Source organism: Delphinus delphis, chromosome 12, assembly GCF_949987515.2.
Source record: "Delphinus delphis chromosome 12, mDelDel1.2, whole genome shotgun sequence".
Lineage (NCBI taxonomy): Eukaryota > Metazoa > Chordata > Mammalia > Artiodactyla > Delphinidae > Delphinus > Delphinus delphis.
Window position 1 is genome coordinate 30,526,338 of NC_082694.2, and position 23,770 is coordinate 30,550,107.

Consider the following 23,770-nt stretch of genomic DNA (forward strand, 5'->3'; position numbering starts at 1 on the left):
TGAGATTCAATATGTACGGGGTGGCCCCCCAGGAATCTGTAGTTTAAACCAATTCCTCAGGGACTTCATAGGAATATTAAAAATTGAGAATCTCCCTCAAGGATCTCCTATGCCTCATTTCCCTCTTCATCTCAATGATCTGCTTGTGGTTAATGAGAATCTGGCGTTCTACATAAACTTCTCATTCATTCTGGAGCAGACGTGGAGACAGACTGTCTCAAAGTGGATGTGATGCGTTACATCTGCACCCCTGGGCGGCCTTTCTAGTGTGCCCTGGGGATGCTCCCTGCCAACTCCACACCCTGATGCTGGACAGCTACCTCACCCTCCCCATCCCTTTCTACACAGATTCGAGAACAAAACCGACAGGATGTGAAGTCGGCGGGGCCTCAGTCCCAGCTGCTGGCGAGTGTCATCGCTGAGAAGAGCCGAAGCCCGGTACAGCAGACGCTGCCCTTGTCTGGAGGGGAAACGTGTTTGCCTTCTGGGTCTGCAGTGCCTGGGGCCGGGCAGCAGGACCCCTGAGCCCTTATATGCCCACCTTCCCCTGTGATCTTGGGCACTGGTGCTCTTGCTGCAAAATGGATGCTGTGAGGACTGGGGACAGTATCTCATCGCCTCCCGTGGGCGCCAGGCAGGGGAGGAGTAGCCCAGCCTGCCCACGGGAGTGATGCGGCTTCTATGCCTCCCCCTGGAACTCCCCTCTGCCCTCTGTCAGTGTCCCGCAGAGTGACCTCTCAGGAGCGCGGCTGGCCTCTCCCAGCGGCTCTAGGCCTGGCTGCCCTGAGCGGCTCTGGCCTCTGTGCGTGGAAACAGCACCATCAGGCCGTAGCTCTGGAAAGATACTCACAGGCTCTCAGAGGGCAGACATGTATATAAGGACCGGTACTCCTACAGGATGGGAAGGGGCAGTGAGTTGCCCACACAAACACACGTAGAGTTAGAAAATATAAAGTTGTTCCCCTGCTTGAGATAGAACAGTTTTTGTTTAGTGCTTAGCAAAAGGGGTGAACGTCAGACTTCTGGCTTGTGTTGGAAATCATTGCTGCTCATTGCAAAGTAGCAGTGGCATCTTCCTTAGCAGTAAGGGCAGGGGCAGGGGATACAGGGACCATTCCTCTCTGCAGAGCAAACTGAGGTGATGTCATGATTGCAGATCAGGCTGCAACCCACCAGGTGGGTGCCCCTTGGCAGGGGAAGTGTGAAGGTTATGTCACCACCTCCACCCCACCTCAGCTGAGCCAAGAGGAGGAACAGCAAATGTGCTACAGGGTCAAGGATAGAAATACCCCATGATAATGGGGGGAGGTGGGAGTTCAATACTGTGATCAACATTGTTAAAAACTCTGCCATTTATACCAAGTGCTCTCCTTGGAGTCCCTCTTCTTGGGATCCCGGTCTTGGACTTTTTTGAACCCCATGATTCCTTAAGATAGGCCCAGTGCTGCCTTCTTTTGGAAGGAGCCCATGGGCCCATCATCAGAAGACTTGATGAGCCAGAGACAGATGGCCGGGAGTGTGTGGTGTGGGCCAGCTGCCCAGGCTCACATCCCCCCGCCCCCACTTTCTTTGACTCCTTGGCTCCGGACCACTGAATTCCCAAAGGCCGAGATGAGGTTGCTGAGTTAGGATAAAGGGCTATGGAGTCTGAGCTGTCCCGAGCTCGAGGGATCAAAGGATTCCCGAAGCTTACACAAGGCCCAGCTGGTGAGCTCCCCAGAGCCAGGGGCTCCCCAGAGGGGGTGAAACACAGTGATTTTGCCAATGTCCCTTCAGGGACCTGCAGTACAGGCGGGTTGAATATCCAAGGTTCAGGACCTTGGCCCCCTTGTTATTTATGACCGTGTGCAAAACAGGACTAACAGTTTGGACCGAGAACGCCAAAGCCACTGTGTGTTTTGCATATGACTTACCGCTGGGTGCTGTGGCTTGCGCTGCTGAGGCGGGATGGTGGGGTGCATGGCGGGGAGCGGCTGGCGTGACACTGGTTGAGCCAACGCTTTGCATGCTGGGGTCTGGCTGACTGACTGTGGGCCGCCGGCTGTATTTGCCCAGTGACGGCTTGCAAGCGTCCACAGTAGAGATCGCAATAAAGATGTGTCTTCCTTCTGCTTGGGAGCATTCTTTGATTTTATTTCTGGGGCAGAGGGAGGACCCCCTGCGTTCTTCCAGGCAGTTACAAAGAAGCCGGGTCTTGGGGGTGAGGTGTAGCCGTGGGACGGAGTGAAAAACCCCTACCCCGAGGCCCCGAGCTGTTGCCATGGAGCTGCATGCCACGCTGTCGCTAGCAAGACCACTGGCAGCCCCGTGAGTCTGAAAGGAAGCTCGGGCCTGGGCCCCGACTGCGGCGTTCAGAGAGCGACACACTCTGTGGTTAACTTTCAGTCCACAGAGAGCCAGCTGATGTCCCGGGGCCAGGCGGATACCAAAGACGAGGCCGAGGAGATAGCGCCCAACCCCTTTAGCCAACTCACGGATCAGGAGCTGGAAGAGTACAAGAAAGAGGTGGAGAGGAAGAAGCTAGAACTCGATGGTAAATAACCCCCGGAAGCTGGTGCTTCAGGACCTCCCAGGCGGAGGGGAGAGCTCGGGGCACCCAGAGAGGCAGCAGAGCAAACCATGGCCCTCACTCCCCGCCAGCAGCCCTGGACCCCCTTCCTTGCTGCCTGCCAGGGTCCCCAGGGCTCAATCCAGCCTTGTCTCGCTTTCCTTTTCAATCTTCATTTGCTTCTCTCTGTCTCTTCTCTGTCATGTCCTCACTTTGACCTTCCTGCTCCATCAGAAAATTTTTTTTTTTTTTTTTTTTTTTTTTTTGTGGTACGCGGGCCTCTCACTGTTGTGGCCTCTCCCGTTGCGGAGCACAGGCTCCGGACGCGCAGGCTCAGCGGCCACGGCTCACGGGCCCAGCCGCTCCGCGGCACGTGGGATTGTCCCAGACCAGGGCACGAACCCGTGTCCCCTGCATCGGCAGGCGGACTCTCAACCACTGCGCCACCAGGGAAGCCCAGCAAATAATATTCTTATCAGCATGATTTTGTTAATCACACCAATGCCCCTCATGGCTCGTGCCTGACAGTTACACGGTGCTGCCGCCATGACCCCACTGACCCTCTCACCTGGGAATAAGGAGTTAATCCGTGAGGAGTGCTTAGGTTACTGCCTACGAATATGGCCTAGGTCAGTAGACACCAGACAAACGTTAGCTGTAATAATATGTTCATTATAATAGTGATCATAATTACTGATGGTCTATCAGATGTGGTATAAACCGCTTAGCCGGGCAATCAGAACTGAGTCCTTTATGTCAGAATCCAGCAGCTGCGTCCTTTATGTCAGAATCTCAGTCGAGCCCATCTCTCCATGCTGACTCCTAAGTAGTCATACTCTTGAGAGCTTGTTCATGCCTTTGTCCCTTCCCGACAGAGTTTCTCTTCTCGGCTAGCCTGATTCAGTATTATCTACACTTCGGCCTCTGTGGCAAACCCCCTCCAGCCAGGAAGCCCTCTCTGTGCCCCACATGGAGCCGTCCCTTCTCTTTGCTTCAAGTGCACTTGGGGTCTGAGACACAGAATTCAGCTCTTGGTTTTGTCCACCAGGCAAGGCTTTCATTCCCTCAGGGCAGGGCCCCCTTCCACAGCCCCCGTCCCCACCCAGACTCAGCCATCTTCCTAGGAACAAAAGCACTAGAAGAATCCTCGCTGGCTTTCTTGGAGTTAGCTTGCTTGGAGTTCTCGGTGCCAATCGAAAAAGTAGATAGAAAAATATGGTGCTCTTTGTCTCTAGAGATTGTTTGGACCGGACATGTAAATTAGACAAATAATCAATAAGTTACATGCAAACAGATCGTGGGTGGGAGTTCCCCTGCAGTCTTGCCGTCCACATCAGGGGTAACAAAGTCCATCAAGAGATGTCCTGTGATGGAGGAAACGGACTCCGACTCCTCCCGACTCCTCCCACTTACCTCCCCTAGGATGGAGCAGAAATTTTTTTTTAAAGTTAGAGGAAGCAGCTAACTCCAGCCAGGAGAAATGAGGGCCAAGCCGAAGAAAGCAGTTGTTTTAAAGCACTCTCGGTCTGCCCACCTCTCCTCTCCTTGACCTCTATCCTGAGCTGGCTTTCTGTATTTTCAGGAGAGAAAGAACCTGCCCCTGAGGAGCCTGGCTCACCTGTAAAGTCTGCACCTGCTTCTCCAGCTCAGAGCCCAGCCAAGTCAGAGACGAAGAGCCCCGTGGGCTCTCCCTCCAAGTCTGTGGACGGTGAGTGGAGCTGAGCATCTGGGAGGGAGGAGGCGCCTCCGCAGGCCGAGAAGGGGGTCTGCATAGAGGGTGGGCAGGTCTTCACTGCAGGGCACCTGCCTTTCAACAGGTGCTGCCCTCCTACGGGAGACTCTCCCCTCTGCTGTTTCTAGGGAACCTGAGACAGGGGTTACCAACTTTAAGCTTGTTCCGTTCACAAGCTGTGTTGATACGCCTTACAGGTGAAGCCGAGTCTAAGCAATGCTGAGTACGTTAATGATTGACCCATGGCCTTCTCATTTCTTACTCAGGCCAGGTTGGCTGATGGGCCTTTCTAGACTCACCAGCCCAGTGCTCAGACTTCAATGTGCACAGGGATCACCTAGGGATCCGGTTAAAATGAAGATTAAAATGTTAAGATGAAGACACAGTAGGTCTGGGGTGGGACCTGAGACCCTGCATTTCTGGCAAGCCCCCAGGTGAGGCTGATGGTGTCATTCTCAACGTTGGCTGCACGTCGGGATCACCTGGGGAGCTTTACAATCCCTGACGCCTGCTGGGGTCCCACCCCAGCGGTTTCTGAATTCAGTGGTCTAGGAGTGGGCATGGGGGAGTGCAGCCTGGAGTTGTGAGATCTCTCCACTGGTCCCCATGCTCTCAAATCCTCTTGTGCTAATTCACCTCAGTGTCACTCCTCATCTGCCTCCCTGACTCCTACCCCTCAGCCTCTCTGAAGGAGTCCTTCCAGTCCTGTTCCTTCACATCTGGCCATCTCTGTCATCACCTTCTCTGTTGACTGGCTCCTGACTGTCCCTGCCCCTGCTGAGTCAATCCCCCCATGGGCCCCTCAGGAGCATTGGCTATGCCTGCAAGAAATAGCCCTGCATTCAACATCAGAAGGCCAGCTGTGTCACTTACTAATTTAGCCATCTCAAATAAGTTGCATGAAAACACTGCAGGATGGGGGACTAACATGAATCCTTGCCTTTCCTAACTTACAGCATTGTTATCAGGATAAAATGAGCTCATAAATATAAAAGGCCCTTGTAATGTGCTTTCATAAATGAGTTCTCCTTACGTACTCTGTTCTCAGGATTGTGAGAGATACTACGCTGCTTGCTGTTTTAAGCCACTAAGTTCTGGTGTGGTTTGTTACGCAGCAGTAGATAACTATTAAATCATAGTGCCTAATGAGAACTGGTTTATGGAAATTAGTTCTTCTGTGGGTGGACAAGGCTCAGCGGGTGGTTCTTCTGCTCCACTGACGTCAGCTGGGGCTGCAGTCATCTGGTTGCCTGACTAAGCTAGAACTTCCAACATGGTGCACTCACATGTCAGGTGCCTTGTCAGGGGCAGCTGGAAGGCTGGGCTCAGCTGGGACAGTGGAATGGCTGGGCCTCTTTCTCTGTCTCTCTGTCTGTCTGTCTGTCTCTCCATATAACGGTAGGTCCTCTCCATGTGGCCTCTCCATCTGTGTTTCCATCAAGGTAGTTGGACTTTACACATGGTGCCTCAAGGCTCCCCAAACTATAGAAGCAGAAGCCGCTGGGCCTTCTTAATTCTTCAGCCTGAGGCTGGCTCAGTGGCACTTCCTCTGCATTCTGTTGGTTTCTCCAAGCCACACGGCCAGCCCAGATTCAGTGTGGGAGGGGACCACACTCAAGTGTAAAATTCATATATTGGTGGTAGGTTTAGAGAAGGGCAAAATCGTTGTCAAATGTCAAGGGAGGCTGGAACCAGACCTTGGGGAGATATATGCTTGGACTGGCAGATAGGAGTAGAGTGGGCTGTCCAGGGAGTGGGCATTTCTGGAAGGGGACATCGGGGGACTGAGAGACAAGTGTTTGGATGCTGAGGGATAGTGAGAAATCCAGTCTGAGAGGTAGGTACCCAAACAAGCTCGGCATCTCCCTACCAAAGCACCTCCCTTCCTCCTCCAGCCTCTTCAAGCCTTTCAGCTCTTCCCAAGCCACAAGGGTGTGGCTATGGACCTAGGCTGCCAAGTCCAGTCTTGTTCCAAATCCACTCTCCCTATTCCCCTCTGCTTCCTGGCCACCATCCTTGGATAGATCCCCCGATTTCCCAGCCTCTACCCCATTCCATCCACCCTACACCTGTCTCCTACTCCCAGAGCTCGAAGTGCCCCATCTAGGAAAGAAAGCCAGTGGTTCGTCTTAGGAGATGCTAGAAGGTGAGTTTGCTTCTGCCACAGCTCCTGGAGCCCTTCAAATAGCTGAAGACCCAGGTAGTTGACCTTAACTGTCGTGGGCTGTTAACAAAGGAGGGATCTGGACTCTCAGAGCTGGTCCTTGATGCTTTCCTTACTGGGGCCCAATAAGTATTTATTTCTAGAGCCTTGACTGCTGCCCCTTCTCTTGGCCAACTGCACCCTCCAGGGGTCTCTGTCCCCCCCAGCTGAGGGAGTGGTGACCTCGATCTGGAACCCGACTCCTCCAAGGCCCATGGCGCCTCCCAGCCCCACGTTCTGTTTGCTGGTGCTCCCCAGACGATTCATGGTGCGGGAGCTCTGTGAGATGCTGGTGACATGCCCGGTGTGGACTTGTTTTCTGGCTGGGGAGAAGAATCCTGCTGTGCTCTCCTAGAGCCAGCCAGCAGGGGCTGCGGTTGCAGATGTAGCTGAAGGGGCAGGCGTGGGTGAAGGCCACTGCTGGGACGAGGGTGCCTATCACCACAGGGCAGGAAATGGCACCTGGACAGAAGGTGGGGTCCTCTGATCCATAGTTGTGTTCGTGGAGCTAGAAGGCAGGTAACAAAATCATCTGAGAGGGTGTAACTTGAGAAACACATCCTCACGGGTCATCCAAGTGAGGGGTCATTGGAGGTACAAGAGCCCAGGAGGCCAAGAGTGGGAACAGGGGAGTAGGTACAGGAGACAAAGGCCAGCATGCAGGGCAGCTGTTTGTTTATAAGGTTGGGTCCAGTTCAGCGTAGAAGGCTCAGGCTGGGACAGACAAGAAAGATGAGGTATGGTGTTGGCTTGGTTAGAATAAAACCATTCACACGTTCATTTGTTTGCTTACGCATTCAACCATTCATGGATTCCACAACCATTTTCTGAGTACCTCCTATAAGCTAGTCACGTAGATAATTAAACACAGTCTTGTCTGATTTATTTCAGTTTTGAGGGGAGAGATAGGCATAAAAAAGAAGTGATTGTTTCACAGTCACTGTGATGGAAATTTATCTAGTAGGGGCCGAAAGGAAGGAGTGACAAATTCTACCTGGAAGCAGGGATGGGACCAGGAAAGACTTTAAGGGGAGGGTAACACTCAAGCTGATTGATTGTGTGGGTGAAGGTTGGGGACACAGAGAAGAGAGAGAAGGGTGGTCCAGACAGAGGGAAACAGACTGCAATGGCAGGGAGGGGTCCAGGGATCAGAGGGTCGATGAGGCCAAAAACAGGTGAAGAGAGGAGAGGGGAGCGGTCAGGGGGAAGGCTGTGTCTGGACTGCTTTTCTGCGTTCAAGAGAATGGCCAGTGATGACCATGGGAATGCATGGTGGGCGGGAGGGCAGTAAGGGCCATAGGAGTCAAGCGCATTAGAGGACTTGGTAGCTGGATGATGGCAGGATGCGGGCCAGACAGTAGGAAGAATGGGAGCCAGGGCCGAGGTCTTCAGTACTAAGAGGGGACAGTCCTCAGGAGTTATTGGAGAAGACGTTTGCTTACCCAGATAGTTAAACTAGCCCATGTTAACTGTCCCCAAATTTACCCCCCTCTGTCCCATCTTCCATGTAACCAGACATTTCTCCAGTCTTTACCCCATCAAGAACCCTAGCCATTTCCCAAGACATCTGTCTTGCCCCACTCTGTCTGTAAGGGACACCAGTCTCCCACCTTCCCCAGCTCCCACACTCCCACTTTCTTGTGGTGTGATATCCCTCACACTCACACACATGCACACTCACACACATGCACAATCACACACACCCCTCTCAGTTTCACGTAGTGAAAAGAACACTAAGTTGGGACGGCAAGAAACTGAGGTCTGCCCGCTTTTACTGCTTTACTCAGTTTTCCTATCTGTAAAATGGGGAGGAGCTAGATTAACTTTACCTTCCTTTCTCTTTTCAAAATCTACGGTTTTAGAATTTTCCCTCCTCCTTCCCCATACAGGCATTTCAAAGCTTGAGTGGAAGCAGGGTGGGAAGAGAGTGGGAAGGAGGAGAAAGGGCAGCAGGAGGCTTTCACTCCTGGCCTTGAATAGGGTGGCAGTCTGTAGGGTCCATGCCACTCAGGGAATCCCACCCTCCCTCTGCCTGCCCCTCTCTGCCTACTGGGAAGATGCTCTCCATTTTTGAAAAGTTCCTCAGAGATGTAGGAAATGAAATGGGTATGAAAACATGTCATTTCCATATTTTTACTAGTGAAACTGAACCAGTCACAACAATTCTTAGATGCATCCCCTGAGCTGTCCATGGCAGTGCCCTCCCCTTCCTACAGCCTCTCTGTAGTCTGCGTCTGTTCCCTTGTTCTGTCTGTTCCTAGGAAAGCTCCCAACCGGGCCCCTGCTGGGCTGCTGCCGTTTCTGGAGATCGTTACCTGTTTACATTTGTAGGCAAGAGCCCATAGTCCCTGGCCTGCCAAGGGCCTGTTCTCTCCTGTTTGGGAGAGAACCCTGCCTACCCCTTTCCCCTTACCGTGTCAGCCCGCCCCTCTCTTTGCTCTAGACTTCCTTTATATAATTGCCTAGAAATGGTTTTGTTAGCCCCAGGTTGAAGCTCTCGCCTGAATGAAATCTTATGGGTCACGTCTTTGGATCTTTTTCTAGAAGATGCTCAGAAGACGGAAACAAGCAAAGCCACCACAGAGCCGGAAAAGACGCAGCCAGAAGGAGTGGTGGTCAACGGCAGGGAGGATGAGCAGACGGCAGAGGACATCCTCAGCAAAGGCCTCAGCCAGATGACCACCAGCGCCGACACGGATGTCGATACCTCGAAAGACAAAACAGAGTCAGTCACCAGCGGTCCCATGTCCCCAGAGGGCTCGCCTTCCAAGTCTCCCTCAAAGAAGAAGAAGAAATTCCGCACCCCGTCCTTCCTGAAGAAAAGCAAAAAGAAGGAGAAAGTGGAGTCCTGATTCGCAGCCCCCTGGGGCTCCCATCTGCGTCCTCCCTCCCCTCCCTCGCCGTCTCCCATCTCTGTCCCTGGAAGCACGGGGCCAAGGAGGGGTCGAATAGGCCCTGGATCACACTCTGATGGGAAACTTAGAGATTACCCCACCAACCCCTCATTTTACAGTTGCCCCACAGAAATCAGGTGACTTTCCCAAGGTCATACAGCTGGTTCGTGGCGGAGCCTGCATTGGAAGTCAGGTCTTCTGGCTCCCAGTCCAGTGCTCTTTCCACTACACGACACTGCCTAGCTGTGGGCTGCCCTTGTGAGGATGCTGCCCCTGATCTGAGCCCAGGGCAAGGGGCCAAAGTCAGCCGCAAGCTCTCACAAATCAGACCCAAATCAGACAGGTCGAGGCTCCCCTGAGCAGGGTCCTTGTCCTCGCGTGAACCCAACCTCCTGCTGACGGAGCTGTCACTATGTTTAGAAATCTCTCTTCTCTTTCCCGTAGGGTAACTGCCCTGCTGCTCACGGGAACCACACAAGTGGACCCGCCCCCTCCACCAGAAGTTAATCCTTGTTCCCAAGGGCTGATGGCTTAGCTGTGCTCCCCCAACCACTAACCCCGAGCTTTCTTCATGGAACCTCTGGAATGACGGCCGGAATTGTTGTAAGAGTGGGCAGACATGAGGGCAGCCAGCTCAGCCACAGCGTGGAGGATGGTTCAATCCATATAAGAAGCCAGGAACTTGACCCATTTGAACAGTGCATCTCAGGCACTTCAAAACTAAAACCAAATTTAGCTTAGGAAACACTTCTGTCATAAGCAGGGCCGAAATTTGGGGACATTTTGATCCTCTGTTGGCTTTGGGTTGTACGAGGAGGGTCAGGACAGCGCGGATATGTGATGCCTTTTGAGCATTTGCCTGACTCTCAGGGCAGCGCGGCTCACCCTGTCCCCCTCCGGTCCGGCATCTGGGATCCCCTGACCTTCCCTTAAACCTAGAAGCCCTGGCTCACAGCCTGGAACTGGCATCCTTGGCCCCTTGACCTTGGCCCCTTGACCGTGGCTCCTCTGGGTTCTGACTCAGTCGCTCTAGGTCCAGCAGAGGAGAATGAGGTGAGCCCTTCAGGATTAATCCTCTCGGACCAGCTCTCAGAGAAAGGCTTGCGTGTCCCTGGCCCCGTCACTGTCTGCCCATCAATCCTGGGGCCTGTAAGAGCCACAGCTATTTTTTTAGATGCCGTCACTATCTTTTCATACTCTTCCCTGGGGCTTTGATTTATAAGCAACATTGACTCCTAAAAAACAGACAATCCATTCTCTTTAAAGCACAGTGTCTTCAAAGAATATTTTCCCTTTCTGTCCTGAATATTGTCAAAGTATTTTTGAAAGTTCTTAATCATAGTTTTCCATTTTTGAGCACTTACTACACACACACACACACACACACACACACACACACACACACACACACACACACACACACACTGTGCAGGCTTCACGTACACTATATCCTTTAACCCTCATGATAATCCTGTGATGTGGGTCAGATTATTCCAATTCCAATCCCAAAGGATAATTGACTTGTTCCAGTGACTTGGCTAGAAAGATTCAGAGGCTGGATTTGAACCCAGGTCCGTCTGAGTCCAGAGCCTTTGCGCTTAACAGCTATGATGATCAGAAAACTTTAATCTCCGAGGGTGGTGGTTTTAGTCCTGGACCGTTTCGTTCCTGTGACTGGTCTCCACTGCATAATGTTAGCACTTGAAGTGAAGGTAGGAAACCACCTGTGTTCCCCCCGATCAGTGCACAGTAAGTTCCTGGTGAATGTGGGCTGTGACAGGGCCAGTGTGGACCTCTGACAAAGGAGAGGCCAGAGCCTTCTGGTTGGGGCAGGAAACACCATCATCGTTGGGCTCTTTCTTGAGAAGGAAGGAAACTGACACAGGACTGAGGAAAACACAAATACTGTGTGTCCCTAGAGCAGAAGATTCCTAACTGCTACCCAGACCCATCTCTCTGTTCCGCTTCTGACTGAGTCAAGTCTTGTGATGGACAACCCAAAGCAGAAAAGCCTGTGATATGCCAAATGCCTTTCAAAGCCACTCCTTTGATGCCTTCTTTCAAAAAAAAGAAGATTTCACATTCATTCATTCATCCCAATATTTGTTAAGCAGCAGGCATTATGCTGACATTAAAAGAAAACAATCGCTGTGACTGGAACAGTCAGCGGCAGGCAGTGTTAAGAGAAAGGTAGAGGGGACCCAACCACTGATGCAGCTTTTTATGTTTGAGTGGTTGTCGCTCAGAGATGATGTCAACAGACTCTTTGCTTTCATCACATTCTCTTTATTCCCGTGAAAACAGGGAGGCCTCATTTAGGTGAACATGCCAGGGCCTTGCAGGAGTTTATGCCATGGGGCCGCCTCATATCCAACCATCTGTTCTTTCCCTATGCATTCAAAAACCACGCATGAGCTTAGGTCATGGACCAAGCTTGAGGGCAGGACATGGTCCCCGCCTGAAGGAGGTTCCTAAGTCTAGTAGGCATATAAACAAGTTACAGAACGGGCAAGGGTGCAGAGGAGGTGTAAGGAAGCGTTGATTGGCTGTCTTCCAGGCCAGAGAAACCTTCCTGAAAGGAGTGACGGTTGAGTTAGGTTTTCAAAACAAAGAGGAATTTTCCAGGAGGACAAGAGGATTAGTAGGACATTGGTGATGAGGGAAGAGCCCGTGCAAAGGCACGGAAGCATGAAACGCCATGACGCGTCCGTGGAGTAATTCAGTGCGGCTGGGACAGAAAGTGTGAGTCAGGTGATGGGGTTCACTTCACAGGTGGGCAGGGGTGGGTCAAAAAGAAACTCGTAGAAGGTGTGGGGGAGTGGGACTTTATCATGAACGGGGTTTGGAGCTGCTGAGGGCTTGTGGTCAGGGTAGATCGTGAGCAGGTTGCATCTTAGAAAAATTCCTTTGGTGACTGAGCGGAGAACTGACTGGAGCGGGCAGCGCTGGAAGCATGGGAGGTCTCCACAAGGAGGCCTTTCGGAAACTGGAAAGGATGTGGTGGCCTGCCTTACACTGCCTTTTCCCTTACAGCAAATAGTGAGCTGGGAGCACAGAATTCATTCCCATGACATTCTTTGGATGAGGCATCTTAAGAGAGCTTTTCAACAAGGAGAGGGAACTATTCAGAGAGCTAATGCTCAGCGCAGCTTCCAGTTCTGTTTTGTCTTGGTGGAGAGTTGCTGGGAGAGCTGTCGAGTCACCCTGCCCATTTCTCCTCCTCTTGAGCGTGTAGGATGCAGCTGGCATGGCTCCAGGCTCGAGGCCAGGTGCTGAGTGCTGCTGAAGCAGATGTGCCATTCAAACAAGACCCCAGGCTCGCAGGGTGAGAGGAAGGGACTCATTCTTTGGCTCTGAATAAAAGTCGGCTGAATACTTTGGCCAGTATCTGTCTGGAGAAAAATACTCAGCATGTGAGGAGCTCAGCAGTGTTAGGTGATAGGATGGTTTCTAGTAAAGCTTGGATATGCTGTGGAAAAGGATGAGAAGGCGTGGACTGAGATGCTACGTTATAGATGCTGAGCTGGGGAGTGGAGAGGTTCCTGAGCCTGTCTCCTTGGGAAGATGGGCAGGGGTGGGAGTAAGGAGGCAGAGGTGTTACAGAGATGCAAGCTTGGCGCCAGTGACTTCCCCTGCACTGGTGGCCGGTGCCCAGCGGTCATGTGTGAGGACCATCTATACCACGTGACCTTTCCTCAAACTTTGCAAAAAGCACTGCCAAGAGACCAGCCCAGATCCGGGCTCCACAAGAGCCTCCTGGCCTGCAGGTGACCCAAGTCACCATCTGACTTCAGCCAGGTTATACAGACAAAAAGAACCTCCCTCAACCCTCCTGTAAGGAAAATGGGGCTCTTCCTCTGCAGACAGATACATTCTTTTGAAAGAACTTGAGTGGATTTGGATGAGAAGTCTGGTCCAGTAAGAACCCCACTGGAAAGCATCACCCTTATACCACTGATTGTGTACTTTGAGCCTTGCATTCTGCTCCCCGTCCAGTAGTGTCACTCACTCCTGAATGTGGCAAGACAGTCATGCAGATGTCATTTGGCACTGACATCACAGAGGGCTACTACCCTTGTCAACACGGGAAGAAGAGCTATGTGGTCACTTCTCTGGTTGCCGTGGATTTGAAAGAACCATTCACCCAACATCACGATTCACTTCTGAAAGCCTAAAAAAGGAAAAGGAAGTGTGGATTTCTCCATGGAGGTAGTCAGAGGGGCAGATAGACACACAGCCTACCCTCGGCCTCTGTGCCGTCTTTTGTACCGGTGTGAATTTTATGCTCTAGCTCCAGGCAGGAACACACAGTTTCTGACTGTTGAACAAATGAGAAAAACTACAGCCCTTCCCCTGGGTCCTGGTGCAGGTCGGCAGCGGTACTCGAGGTAGCGGCCACATTGCCTTTGCCTCTCCGAGCACAGAGGAAGCGGGTCTGTTAAAATCTTCTCCACCATATGAGCCCAAGCGAACTCTCTAAGACAATAACATTCAAAGAGTCTGAGAAGAAATGAAGGAGGGGCCAAATCTATGCAAATCTATGCTCTCCACCCCCGCAGAAAGGACAGGGCTCCCCACAATTCAAGACGTGATGGGCCATTATAACCTCACTTTTCCACATCTATTCTGAGAGGGATACTTTAAAAAGTCAGAGACCCGAAATGACGAATGAAATATGCTCATTGGATGTTTCTCTGTGGGCAGTTCCACTGGTGCCACAATACGAAAAAGCAGGCACAGTACGCAGTAGACTGTTGAGTTCCAGACGCCCCATCTCAGCAACCTGTCCACTTGGACGTGGATTCCTTTTTGCCGGAACTAAGAGTGCCCATGTAGAGCTCTGTCGCCAACGCACACCCAACCCTGTCAGCCTCCCACGGTGAGAAGCCACCTCTCACCCAGGCCTCAGTGTGGGGTTTCAGGCGGGGTGTCTCTCTTGAGTGGAGAAAGCGCCTTTCGTCATTTTTATGTAGAGAGTCTTCTCTTTGTAGGAACGATTAGGAAGAACCTCTGGTTGGGGGTTTTCTTAAAAATACAGAAGCTATGGTTTGCGTTGCTTTGTACTTACGTGGTATGAAGGTTTGCCAAATTGATGTTTGGTGCCCTTTGCCTTCAAGCTTGCCCCCAAAGTTGGGCTGTCACTATGAGACATTGGGGCCTGAAGATGGAGGAGAAGTGGTCACCGTTACCGGCACAGGGAGGGACTCAGGTGGAGCTGGAAGCAGAGTCTCGCTGTGAGGAGGTACCAGCCAGTAGCTTTCCCTGTGTAGGCGGCCCTTGATTTTTCTCACCCACTGTTTCCAAGCAGCAGGGTGAGGCCCGCTGTGACGTGGCAAATCCCCTATCTTTCGTGTGAAGAAAATGTTTTGAGGGCTTAGGGGGTGGGAGGAGACTAGCAAGAAAAACCCTAAACTCTTCCCCCCTCCAACAAATTATCTTGCATAATTTTGAGAAGCGCGAAGGCCAGATCTTCTCTGTTAAAGTGAACCAGAAGGAGGAAGACAGTTGGACCAAGGACAGAGGGGCTACATTTAAATACATCAAAGGCTTCCTAAAATGGGAATATATTTTGGGGACCTCACCCCCACCTTTCAACTGCACCCCATGCCTATCGGTCCTGCTTTGTGGGTGATTGTTTGATCTCCACTGGCTGCTCCACCTTTAAATTCCTGTAATTTACGCTACCCTGCTGAGTCCCACGCCCTTTCTCAGGAAGAGGCGGGAGTGGGGGGGAGCAGAAACGGTTGTGAGCCTGGCTCACCTGGTGGTGGAGCACACGGGGGTCTAGGTAGAGTGCTGTGTTCTCTAGAGCTGTGGACGGTTTCGGTGAAACGTCTGTGTCTGACAATCGTCTTCCCTTGTACATACATGGTCTGTGTTTAGCTTTTCCTAGTATTGTGAAGTTTCAAATAGGGGTTCCATGCAAATACTCTTTCTGCCGCTGAAATGCCAGCCCCCCGGATTGTGCTTCTTTCCCACAAGTGGTTTTGCCTTTACGCTAACACTTTTTGAGCCGCTGATGTGCAGATTGGTTCGTTTCTTGGGCTTTTATTTTGCAATTTTATATATATATATACACACATTATATACATAATATATATATATTTATGGGTTGGTTTTGTACGGTTTTCTGTTTGAATCTCTGAGCACCAAAGCTGCCCTCGGATTGTCAAGAGAACTTTCCAGAGCCACTTCCTGAGCCCCCCTCTGCTTTGGTGTTTGTGGTGCTGGGCAGTATCTCTGGCCATGGATTTCTGTATGTACGTGCTGTCTTCTCACCCGCAGATATTACCCTAGTAAATCTACTGTGCTTGGCTTCCCGGTGTGTGACCCATCTCTCTCAGCCACCCAGTTCTTCCAGCTCCCTGGGGAGCAGAAGCCAGAGAGGGGCTCCATGTATGGAAACTTTTATCCTGGAAACCTCACGCATGGAAACCTGGACATATGAATCATTGAGTTCGGACTGGGGAGGGAGGTAATAAAATGCTACGGTCCTCTGAGAAGGGAAAGGCCAGGTGGATTTGCAAACAGCTCTGTGGAGGAAGGTCAGTTTTGATGTGTTGGGATGGGGAAGGCTTGCAGAAACAAACAGGAGAGGTTCACAGGCTGGAATGGAAAGAGGTGTCAGGCCAGGATCAGAGGGCTGGGGAAAGCTAAGACATCACCCCAAAGGGCAAAAGGGGAACAGAGACACTAGAGGAGAGGAAGAAGAGGAGGAAAGAGCCATTTTGCCCCCTTCCAACTCTTCTTTACTCAAATAAGGAGCTCAGTGTTTGTGGAGGGTCCACACACATCAGTCAGGTGCTGCTTAAGTGTCTTATACGTAGCACCTCATTTAATCCCCATAAAACCAGAAAGGCGATCCTATTATCATTACCCAGTTTACAGATGAGGAAACAGGCTCAGAAATAAGAAAACTGGGGCTTCCCTGGTGGCGCAGTGGTTGAGAGTCCTCCTGCCGATGCAGGGGACACAGGTTCGTGCCCCGGTCCAGGAAGATCCCACATGCCGCGGAGCGGCTAGGCCCGTGAGCCATGGCTGCTGAGCCTGCGCGTCCGGAGCCTGTGCTCCGCAACGGGAGAGGCCACAACAGTGAGAGGCCCACGTACCGCAAAAAAAAAAAAAAAAAAGAAAACTGTCATGAACCACAGGTTAACATGTGGGGAAGACCAAATTCAAACCGAGGTCTTCTAGGTAACCAAGTTCTTCCCACTACTGCCCATTGCCCAGTGTCTTGAGCAAAGAGACCTCTACAGAAGCAGATCTGATCATCACTCCCAGGCCCACCTGTTCCAAAAATTGCAGTCTCCTGCTGCATCCAGGTGCCCCAAAGCCCCCACAGGCTCCCCCCAGGAGCCGAGGTTCTCCCCTGCCCCAAAGCCATCAGTTTCTCCTCTCCTGAAGTCACCAAGGAAACTGCCTGTAAGCAGTACAACGTCTCAGCTCTGTCTTCGCACAGCTGTGTGCACTGATCAGGCCAGGGACCATAGTCAGCGTGCTGACATCGCTTTATAAGGCTGGCTGCAGCTGAAGGTGCTGATGCAAACGCACAGGTTGAACAACTCCCCACCCCCGCATCCGCCACCTCCTCCTCCTCCTAAATTTCTACTGCAAGGACGAAAGGGATCCAAACATGGGAGCAGAGTGCCCTCTACCGGCCAGAAAAGCTGAGGAATTTCTTCACAGTGTATAGTGCTGGAGGGAAGATTTAGGGTCAACCAATCGCGTGAGAAAGGGGAGGTTGCCTGGTGAGGAGGGTGAAAGGACCCGCAGTGGAAGCCAGCTAGCTGATAGCAGTGAGGGACACCTGGGACACTGGGGAAATGCTGGGGGAGGGCAAGCCTGGCCTCAAGGCAGAGAGCCAGGTGCAGGATTCACACAGCTGGAACCCTGTTTGCAAGGTCTAGGTAACAAGGGGAGAGAGGGGATGCCTCAGCACCGGGATCCTGACAAGGGTCAGAGTGCCAGGACCCCCCACGAATGCCGGCCACTCTCATAAATATGAAAAAGGAAATTTTCAGCCAAGTTTTGCAGATTCCACTGCTGCCACACAGGTAACCTCTAATCTGACAAAAGGTAACCATTAGAAACGGAAATCTTTCTTTCTCTCTTCCTTTGGACCTTTGGACAGGGAGCCACACATCTCTGACGGGAACCATCTTTAATCTGATAGAGATCGAACTCTTTCAGGAATAAGCATGGAGAAAAATAGCGCGGTAATGATTTAGTAGTTCAAAAGCAGGAGCCAGTCTGAGAAATGCGGAGACATGCTCCTCAATGTAGCTGAGTTACTGCAAAAAGCAAGAAGGTTAAGAAAATCTTTATTAATCGCCACTTATCAGAAAAGACCAGCCAGTCATGAAAAGGGAGCACTTTAAACTAAGATAAAAAAAATTTTTTTTTGATGATGAGAAACAATGCCATATTTTATTTTATTTTTTTTTTGCGGTGCGGGCCACTGTTGTGGCCTCTCCCGTTGTGGAGCACAGGCTCCAGACGCGCAGGCTCAGCGGCCATGGCTCATGGGCCCAGCCGCTTTGCGGCATGTGGGATCTTCCCGGACCGGGGCACGAACCCGTGTGCCCTGCATCGGCAGGCGGACTCTCAACCACTGCGCCACCAGGAAGCCCACAGTGCTGTATTTTAAAACGAGGCATGGGCAGTCAACGGCAAGTTGAAGATTGTTGATGAATGAGGAGAGCATAAAGATATGTTTAGACAGGTAAGGATCTCAAACCCAGCACGGAAAAATTAGCCAATCATGTGTCCAGTTGATTGGGAAATCAATCTAAGTAAATGAGAATGGGAAGGACATGGGATTAAAAATGGTCGTGAGCAATTAAATCAAACAAGTTTATACCTAAGTCTAGTTTTTCATTGTTAATTTAACAAACTTAAAGCAATTGTTTAAAAAGTAGTTATTGGAATACACACACACACACTTGGAACAGCAGAGAAGCAAAATATGCTGAATTTATCATTATTGATGAGAGGGACCTAATAGATTTTTCATTTTTTTTCTCACACACACACTGTATTTTATTTTTACAAGGGATAAATAAACTGACACCAAGCATTGTAAATGGATGACCACAACAAAAGCAGCAATGACTGCAATTACCAAACACGAAACACACTCACACTATGTCATAATATTGACATTCAGTCCAGGAATCCTCCACTGTAACAGCTCCTTTACTTTGCAGTGAAAATTGATTTGTATATTTTTTGCCTCTGAGTCCTTGTGGGATTTTTTTTTTTATTCAAACAGAAAGTCACAAAAATTGTAATCATCCTCATCAGTTCACTCAGTCCCAGGTAATTAATTTTTTTATCTTGATCTTTTGTTAGCACTTTTATGAATTCATCAGTTTTCCATTAGAGTTCTGAAAACGCTTATTCATTCAGTTCAGCGGTATAGTCAGTTACCAGAAACCTGTACTTGTCAGAGTCTTTTCCATGAATTCCTTGAAGATGAAACCCTTTTATAGGAACATTTTTGCAAAAGCATCAGAGTACACCCCGACTGTCTGTAAATGACAAAAGACTTAAAAATGACCACGGTTAAAGATTTGATGAAAGTTCATAATAATGCAATTGAAAAGGAAATTTAGTTATTTCTGAGATATACATTTTAAAGTAATAACTAGAATTATGACTTATAACATTATACCAGAACATATAAGATTTTTAGAAATTTCATGTCATGTCTGAAACATTTATATTAACATATTTCCATACAAATGACCCAAAGAAAGTTTAGTATTAGTTGTTTTGTTTGTTTTATACTGCCGTTTCTTATTAGTCATCAATTTTATACACATCAGTGTACACATGTCATTCCCAATCGCCCAATTCAGCACACCATCATCCCCATCCCACCGCGGTTTTCCCCCCTTGGTGTCCATACGTTTGTTCTCTACATCTGTGTCTCAACTTCTGCCCTGCAAACCGGTTCATCTGTGCCATTTTTCTAGGTTCCACATACATGCATTAATATACGATATATGTTTTTCTCTTTCTGACTTACTTCACTCTGTATGACAGTCTCTAGATCCATCCACATCTCAACAAATGACTCAATTTTGTTTCTTTTTATGGCTAATATTCCATTGTATATATGTGCCACAGCTTCTTTATCCATTCGTCTGTCGATGGGCATTTAGGTTGCTTCCATGACCTGGCTGTTGTAAATAGTGCTGCAGTGAACATTGGGGTGTATGTGTCTTTTTGAATTATGGTTTTCTCTGGGTATATGCCCAATAGCGGGATTGCTGGATCATATGGTAATTCTATTTTTAGTTTTTTAAGGAACCTCCATACTGTTCTCCATAGTGGCTGTATCAATTTACATTCCCACCAACAGTGCAAGAGGGTTCCCTTTTCTCCACACCCTCTCCAGCATTTGTTGTTTGTAGATTTTCTGATGATGCCTATTCTAACTGGTGTGAGGTGATACCTCATTGTAGGTCTATTGTGTCATTTAAAGCTTCTGTTTCCTTATTTATTTTCATTTTGGATGATCTGTCCATTGATGTAAGTGAGCTGTTAAAGTCCCCCACTATTACTGTGTTACTCTTGATTTCCTCTTTTATAGCTGTTAGCAGTTGCCTTATGTATTGTGGTGCTCCTCTGTTGGGTGCATATATATTTATAATTGTTAAATCTTCTTCTTGGATTGATCCCTTGATCATTATGTAGTGTCCGTCCTTGTCTCTTGTAACATTCTTTATTTTAAAGTCTATTTTATCTCATATGAGTATAGCTACTCCAGCTTTCTTTTGATTTCCATTTGCATGGAATATCTTTTTCCATCCCCTCACTTTCAATCTGTATGTGTCCCTATGTCTGAAGTGGGTCTCTTGTAGACAGCATATATACAGGTATTGTTTTTGTATCCATTCAGCAAGCCTGTGTCTTTTGGTTGGAGCATTGAATCCATTCATGTTTAAGGTAATTATCGATATGTCCTGTGACCATATTCTTAATTGTTTTGGGTTTGTTTTTGTAGGTCCTTTTCTTCTTTTTTGTTTCCCACTTAGAGAAGTTCCTTTAGCATTTTTTGTAGAGCTGGTTTGGTGGTGCTCAATTCTCTTAGCTTTTGCTTGTCTGTAAAGCTTTTGATTTCTCCATCGAATCTGAATGAGATCCTTGCTGGGTAGAGTAGTCTTGGTTGTAGGTTCTTCCCTTTCATCACTTTTAGTATATCATGCCACTCCCTTCTGGCTTGTAGAGTTTCTGCTGAGAGATCAGCTGTTAACCTTACGGGAGTTCCCTTGTATGTTATTTGTCATTTTTCCCTTGCTGCTTTCAATAATTTTTCTTTGTCTTTAATTTTTGCCGGTTTGATTACTATGTGTCTTGACATGTTTCTCCTTGGGTTTATCCTGTATGGGACTCTGCGCTTCCTGGACTTGGGTGGCTATTTCCTTTCCCATGTTAGGGAAGTTTTCAACTATAATCTCTTCGAATATTTTCTCTGGTCCTTTCTCTCTCTCTTCTCCTTCTGGGACCCCTATAATGCGAATGTTGTTGCATTTAATGTTGTCCCAGAGGTCTCTTAGGCTGTCTTCATTTCTTTTCATTCTTTTTTCTTTAGTCTGTTCCACAGCAGTGAATTCCACCATTCTGTCTTCCAGGTCACTTATCCGTTCTTCTGCCTCAGTTATTCTGCTATTGATTCCTTCTAGTGTAGTTTTCATTTCAGTTATTGTATTGTTCAATATTGTATTGTATTGTGCTCATGAGCTCTCTGCTTGTTTGTTCTTTAATTCTTCTAGGTCTTTGTTAAACATTTCTTGCATCTTTTTGATCTTTGCCTCCATTATTTTTCTGAGGTCCTGGATGATCTTCACTATCATTATTCTGAATTCTTTTTCTGGAAGGTTGCTTATCTCCACTTCATTTGGTTGTTTTTCTGGGGTTTTATCTTGTTCCTTCATCTGGTACATAGCCCTCTGCCTTTTCATCTTGTCTATCTTTCTGTGAATGTGGTTTTTGTTCCACGGGCTGCAGGACTGTAGTTCTTCTTGCTTCTGCTGTCTGCCCTCTGGTGGATGAGGCTATCTAAGAGGCTTGATGGGAGGGACTAGTGGTGGGTAGAGCTGGCTGTTGCTCTGGTGGGCAGAGCTCAGTAAAACTTTAATCCACTTGACTGCTGATGGGTAGGGCTCAGTTCCCTCCCTGTTGGTTGTTTGGCCTGAGGCAACCCAAACTGGAGCCTACCTGGGCTCTTTGGTGGGGCTAATGACAGACTCTGGGAGGGCTCATGCCAAGGAGTACTTCCCAGAACTTCTGCTGTCAGTGTCCTTGTCTCCACAGTGACACACAGCCACCCTCCGCCTCTGCAGGAGACCCTCCAACACTAGCAGGTAGGTCTGGTTCAGTCTCCCCTGGGGTCACTGCTCCTTCCCCTGGGTCCCGATGCACACACTACTCTGTGTGTGCCCTCCAAGAGTGGAGTCTCTGTTTCCCCCAGTCCTGTCGAAGTCCTGCAAGCAAATCGCGCTAGCCTTCAAAGTCTGATTCTCTAGGAATTCCTCCTCCCGTTGCCAGACCCCCAGGTTGGGAAGCCCGACGTGGGGCTCACAACTTTCACTCCAGTGGGTGGACTTCTGTGGTATAAGTGTTCTCCAGTCTGTGAGTCACTCACCCACCAGTTATGGGATTTGATTTTACTGTGATTGCACCCCTCCTACTGTCTCGTTGTGGCTTTTCCTTTGTCTTTGGATGTGGGGTATCTTTTTTGGTGAGTTCCAGTGTCTTCCTGTCGATGATTGTCCAGCAGCTAGTTGTGATTCTGGTGTTCTCACAAGAGGGAGTGAGAGCACGTCCTTCTACTCCGCCATCTTGGTTCCTCCCCAGATTTTTCATTTTTAAGACCATTAAGGGAATACTGGTTCAATTACATATAAAGTTGTGAACTTAGAGATGATTTATAAAAATTTAGAGAAAATCGTCATTAAAGGCAATATAGCTTCCAAATCATTGAAGAGAAAAACAACAACAGAAAGTGAGTTATTAGGAATTCAGCTAAGATGGAGTACCAGAGACATTTATCCTGCCTAAAAAAACAAAAAGAAATGGATAAAATATATGAAACAATGGTTTTTAAGACACTTGAAAATGATCATCCACTAGGACACAAGAAAGCTTCCTTGCCCCATACCTGCTAAGGCTGGTGGGCCCCCTACTGACACTACCAAAGATGTCCACCAGGTGGCAACATTTCCTTTCTCCACTTCCAATGCAGAAAGAGCCCTAAGCAGTACAGTACTGTTCCATGTTTTGGCAGGCAACCCCCAGCAGTGCTATCATGGCCCTTAGTCCCTTTTAGTCACCAGCAAAGGGATCAAGGATGATCAGAGAGCCTTATTACTCATCCAAGACCTAAGAACCTATCTGATTTCTGAGTAGCCCTTAACACTTATCTAATATCCAGTATTCACTGCCTGGCTTCCAGAGTCCCCACCTTTTGAGCAGCCTGCACGATGGCCCAGCTCATTAGAATCTGTTCTCCCAGCCAAGAGGCCACGCACAATAGTTAGCAGTGTTCCAGAGCTCTGGAGCCACCCTGCTTGGACTGAATCCTGGTCCTGTGCTCATGAGCTCTCTGCCCTTGGGCAAGTCACTCAACATCCCTAAGCTACAGTTTCCTCATCTGTAAAATGAAGAACTAATCAATATCGGGGGGTGGAACAGAATTGGGGGGGACTAATTTTTGGTAATTGAAGATTAATTTTGAATTATACAGTGAGGGACAACATAAAACTTTCACTACTTCAGACTTCTAAAGGACAGCTTCTACTATTCTTAAAACTAATGCATGGACATACAAACACACATGCAGACACCCCCCCCATGCACACCCCACACATAAACATGAGCACAACCACACACATCCACAGACACACACACACACGCATCGTTAACCTCATTTTAAATAAATTTAAACTTTTTTTAAACATCTTTATTGGAGTATAATTGCTTTACAATGGTGTGTTAGTTTCTGCTGTATAACAAAGTGAATCAGCTATATTTGTACATATATCCCCATATCCCCTCCCTCTTGCGTCTCCCTCCCACCCTCCCTATCCCACCCCTCTAGTTGGACAAAGCACTGAGCTGATCTCCCTGTGCTATGCGGCTGCTTCCCACTAGCTATCTATTTTACATTTGGTAGTGTATAAATAAATATAAGCTTGATGCTCTCAGTTTCCATCGTTTTATCCATTCAGAAGATCCTGACTGCAGAGCGTGCAACAGGAGTCCCTCCTCTCTAGAGGTGGTCTTTGCCTCCAACAATCTCAGCAGGGCCAACAAGGGGCGCACCTGACCAACATAACTGCTCTGGACCTTTGGGCGTGCAGGGCTAGAATACTCCAGAAGCTCAC

General features: G+C 49.1%; 1 protein-coding gene across 1 annotated transcript in view; it reads left to right on the forward strand.

The window, feature by feature from the left end:
* Positions 1 to 9,335, forward strand: part of ADD2 (adducin 2) — a 103,209-nt gene extending 93,874 nt beyond the window's left edge. Inside the window, exons 13-16 of the mRNA XM_060027554.1 lie at positions 349 to 438; positions 2,386 to 2,533; positions 4,131 to 4,256; positions 9,028 to 9,335. Of these exons, the coding sequence (XP_059883537.1) occupies positions 349 to 438; positions 2,386 to 2,533; positions 4,131 to 4,256; positions 9,028 to 9,335 (672 nt within the window). The remainder of the gene's footprint in view (positions 1 to 348; positions 439 to 2,385; positions 2,534 to 4,130; positions 4,257 to 9,027) is intronic.
* The last annotated feature ends 14,435 nt before the right edge of the window (positions 9,336 to 23,770 follow it).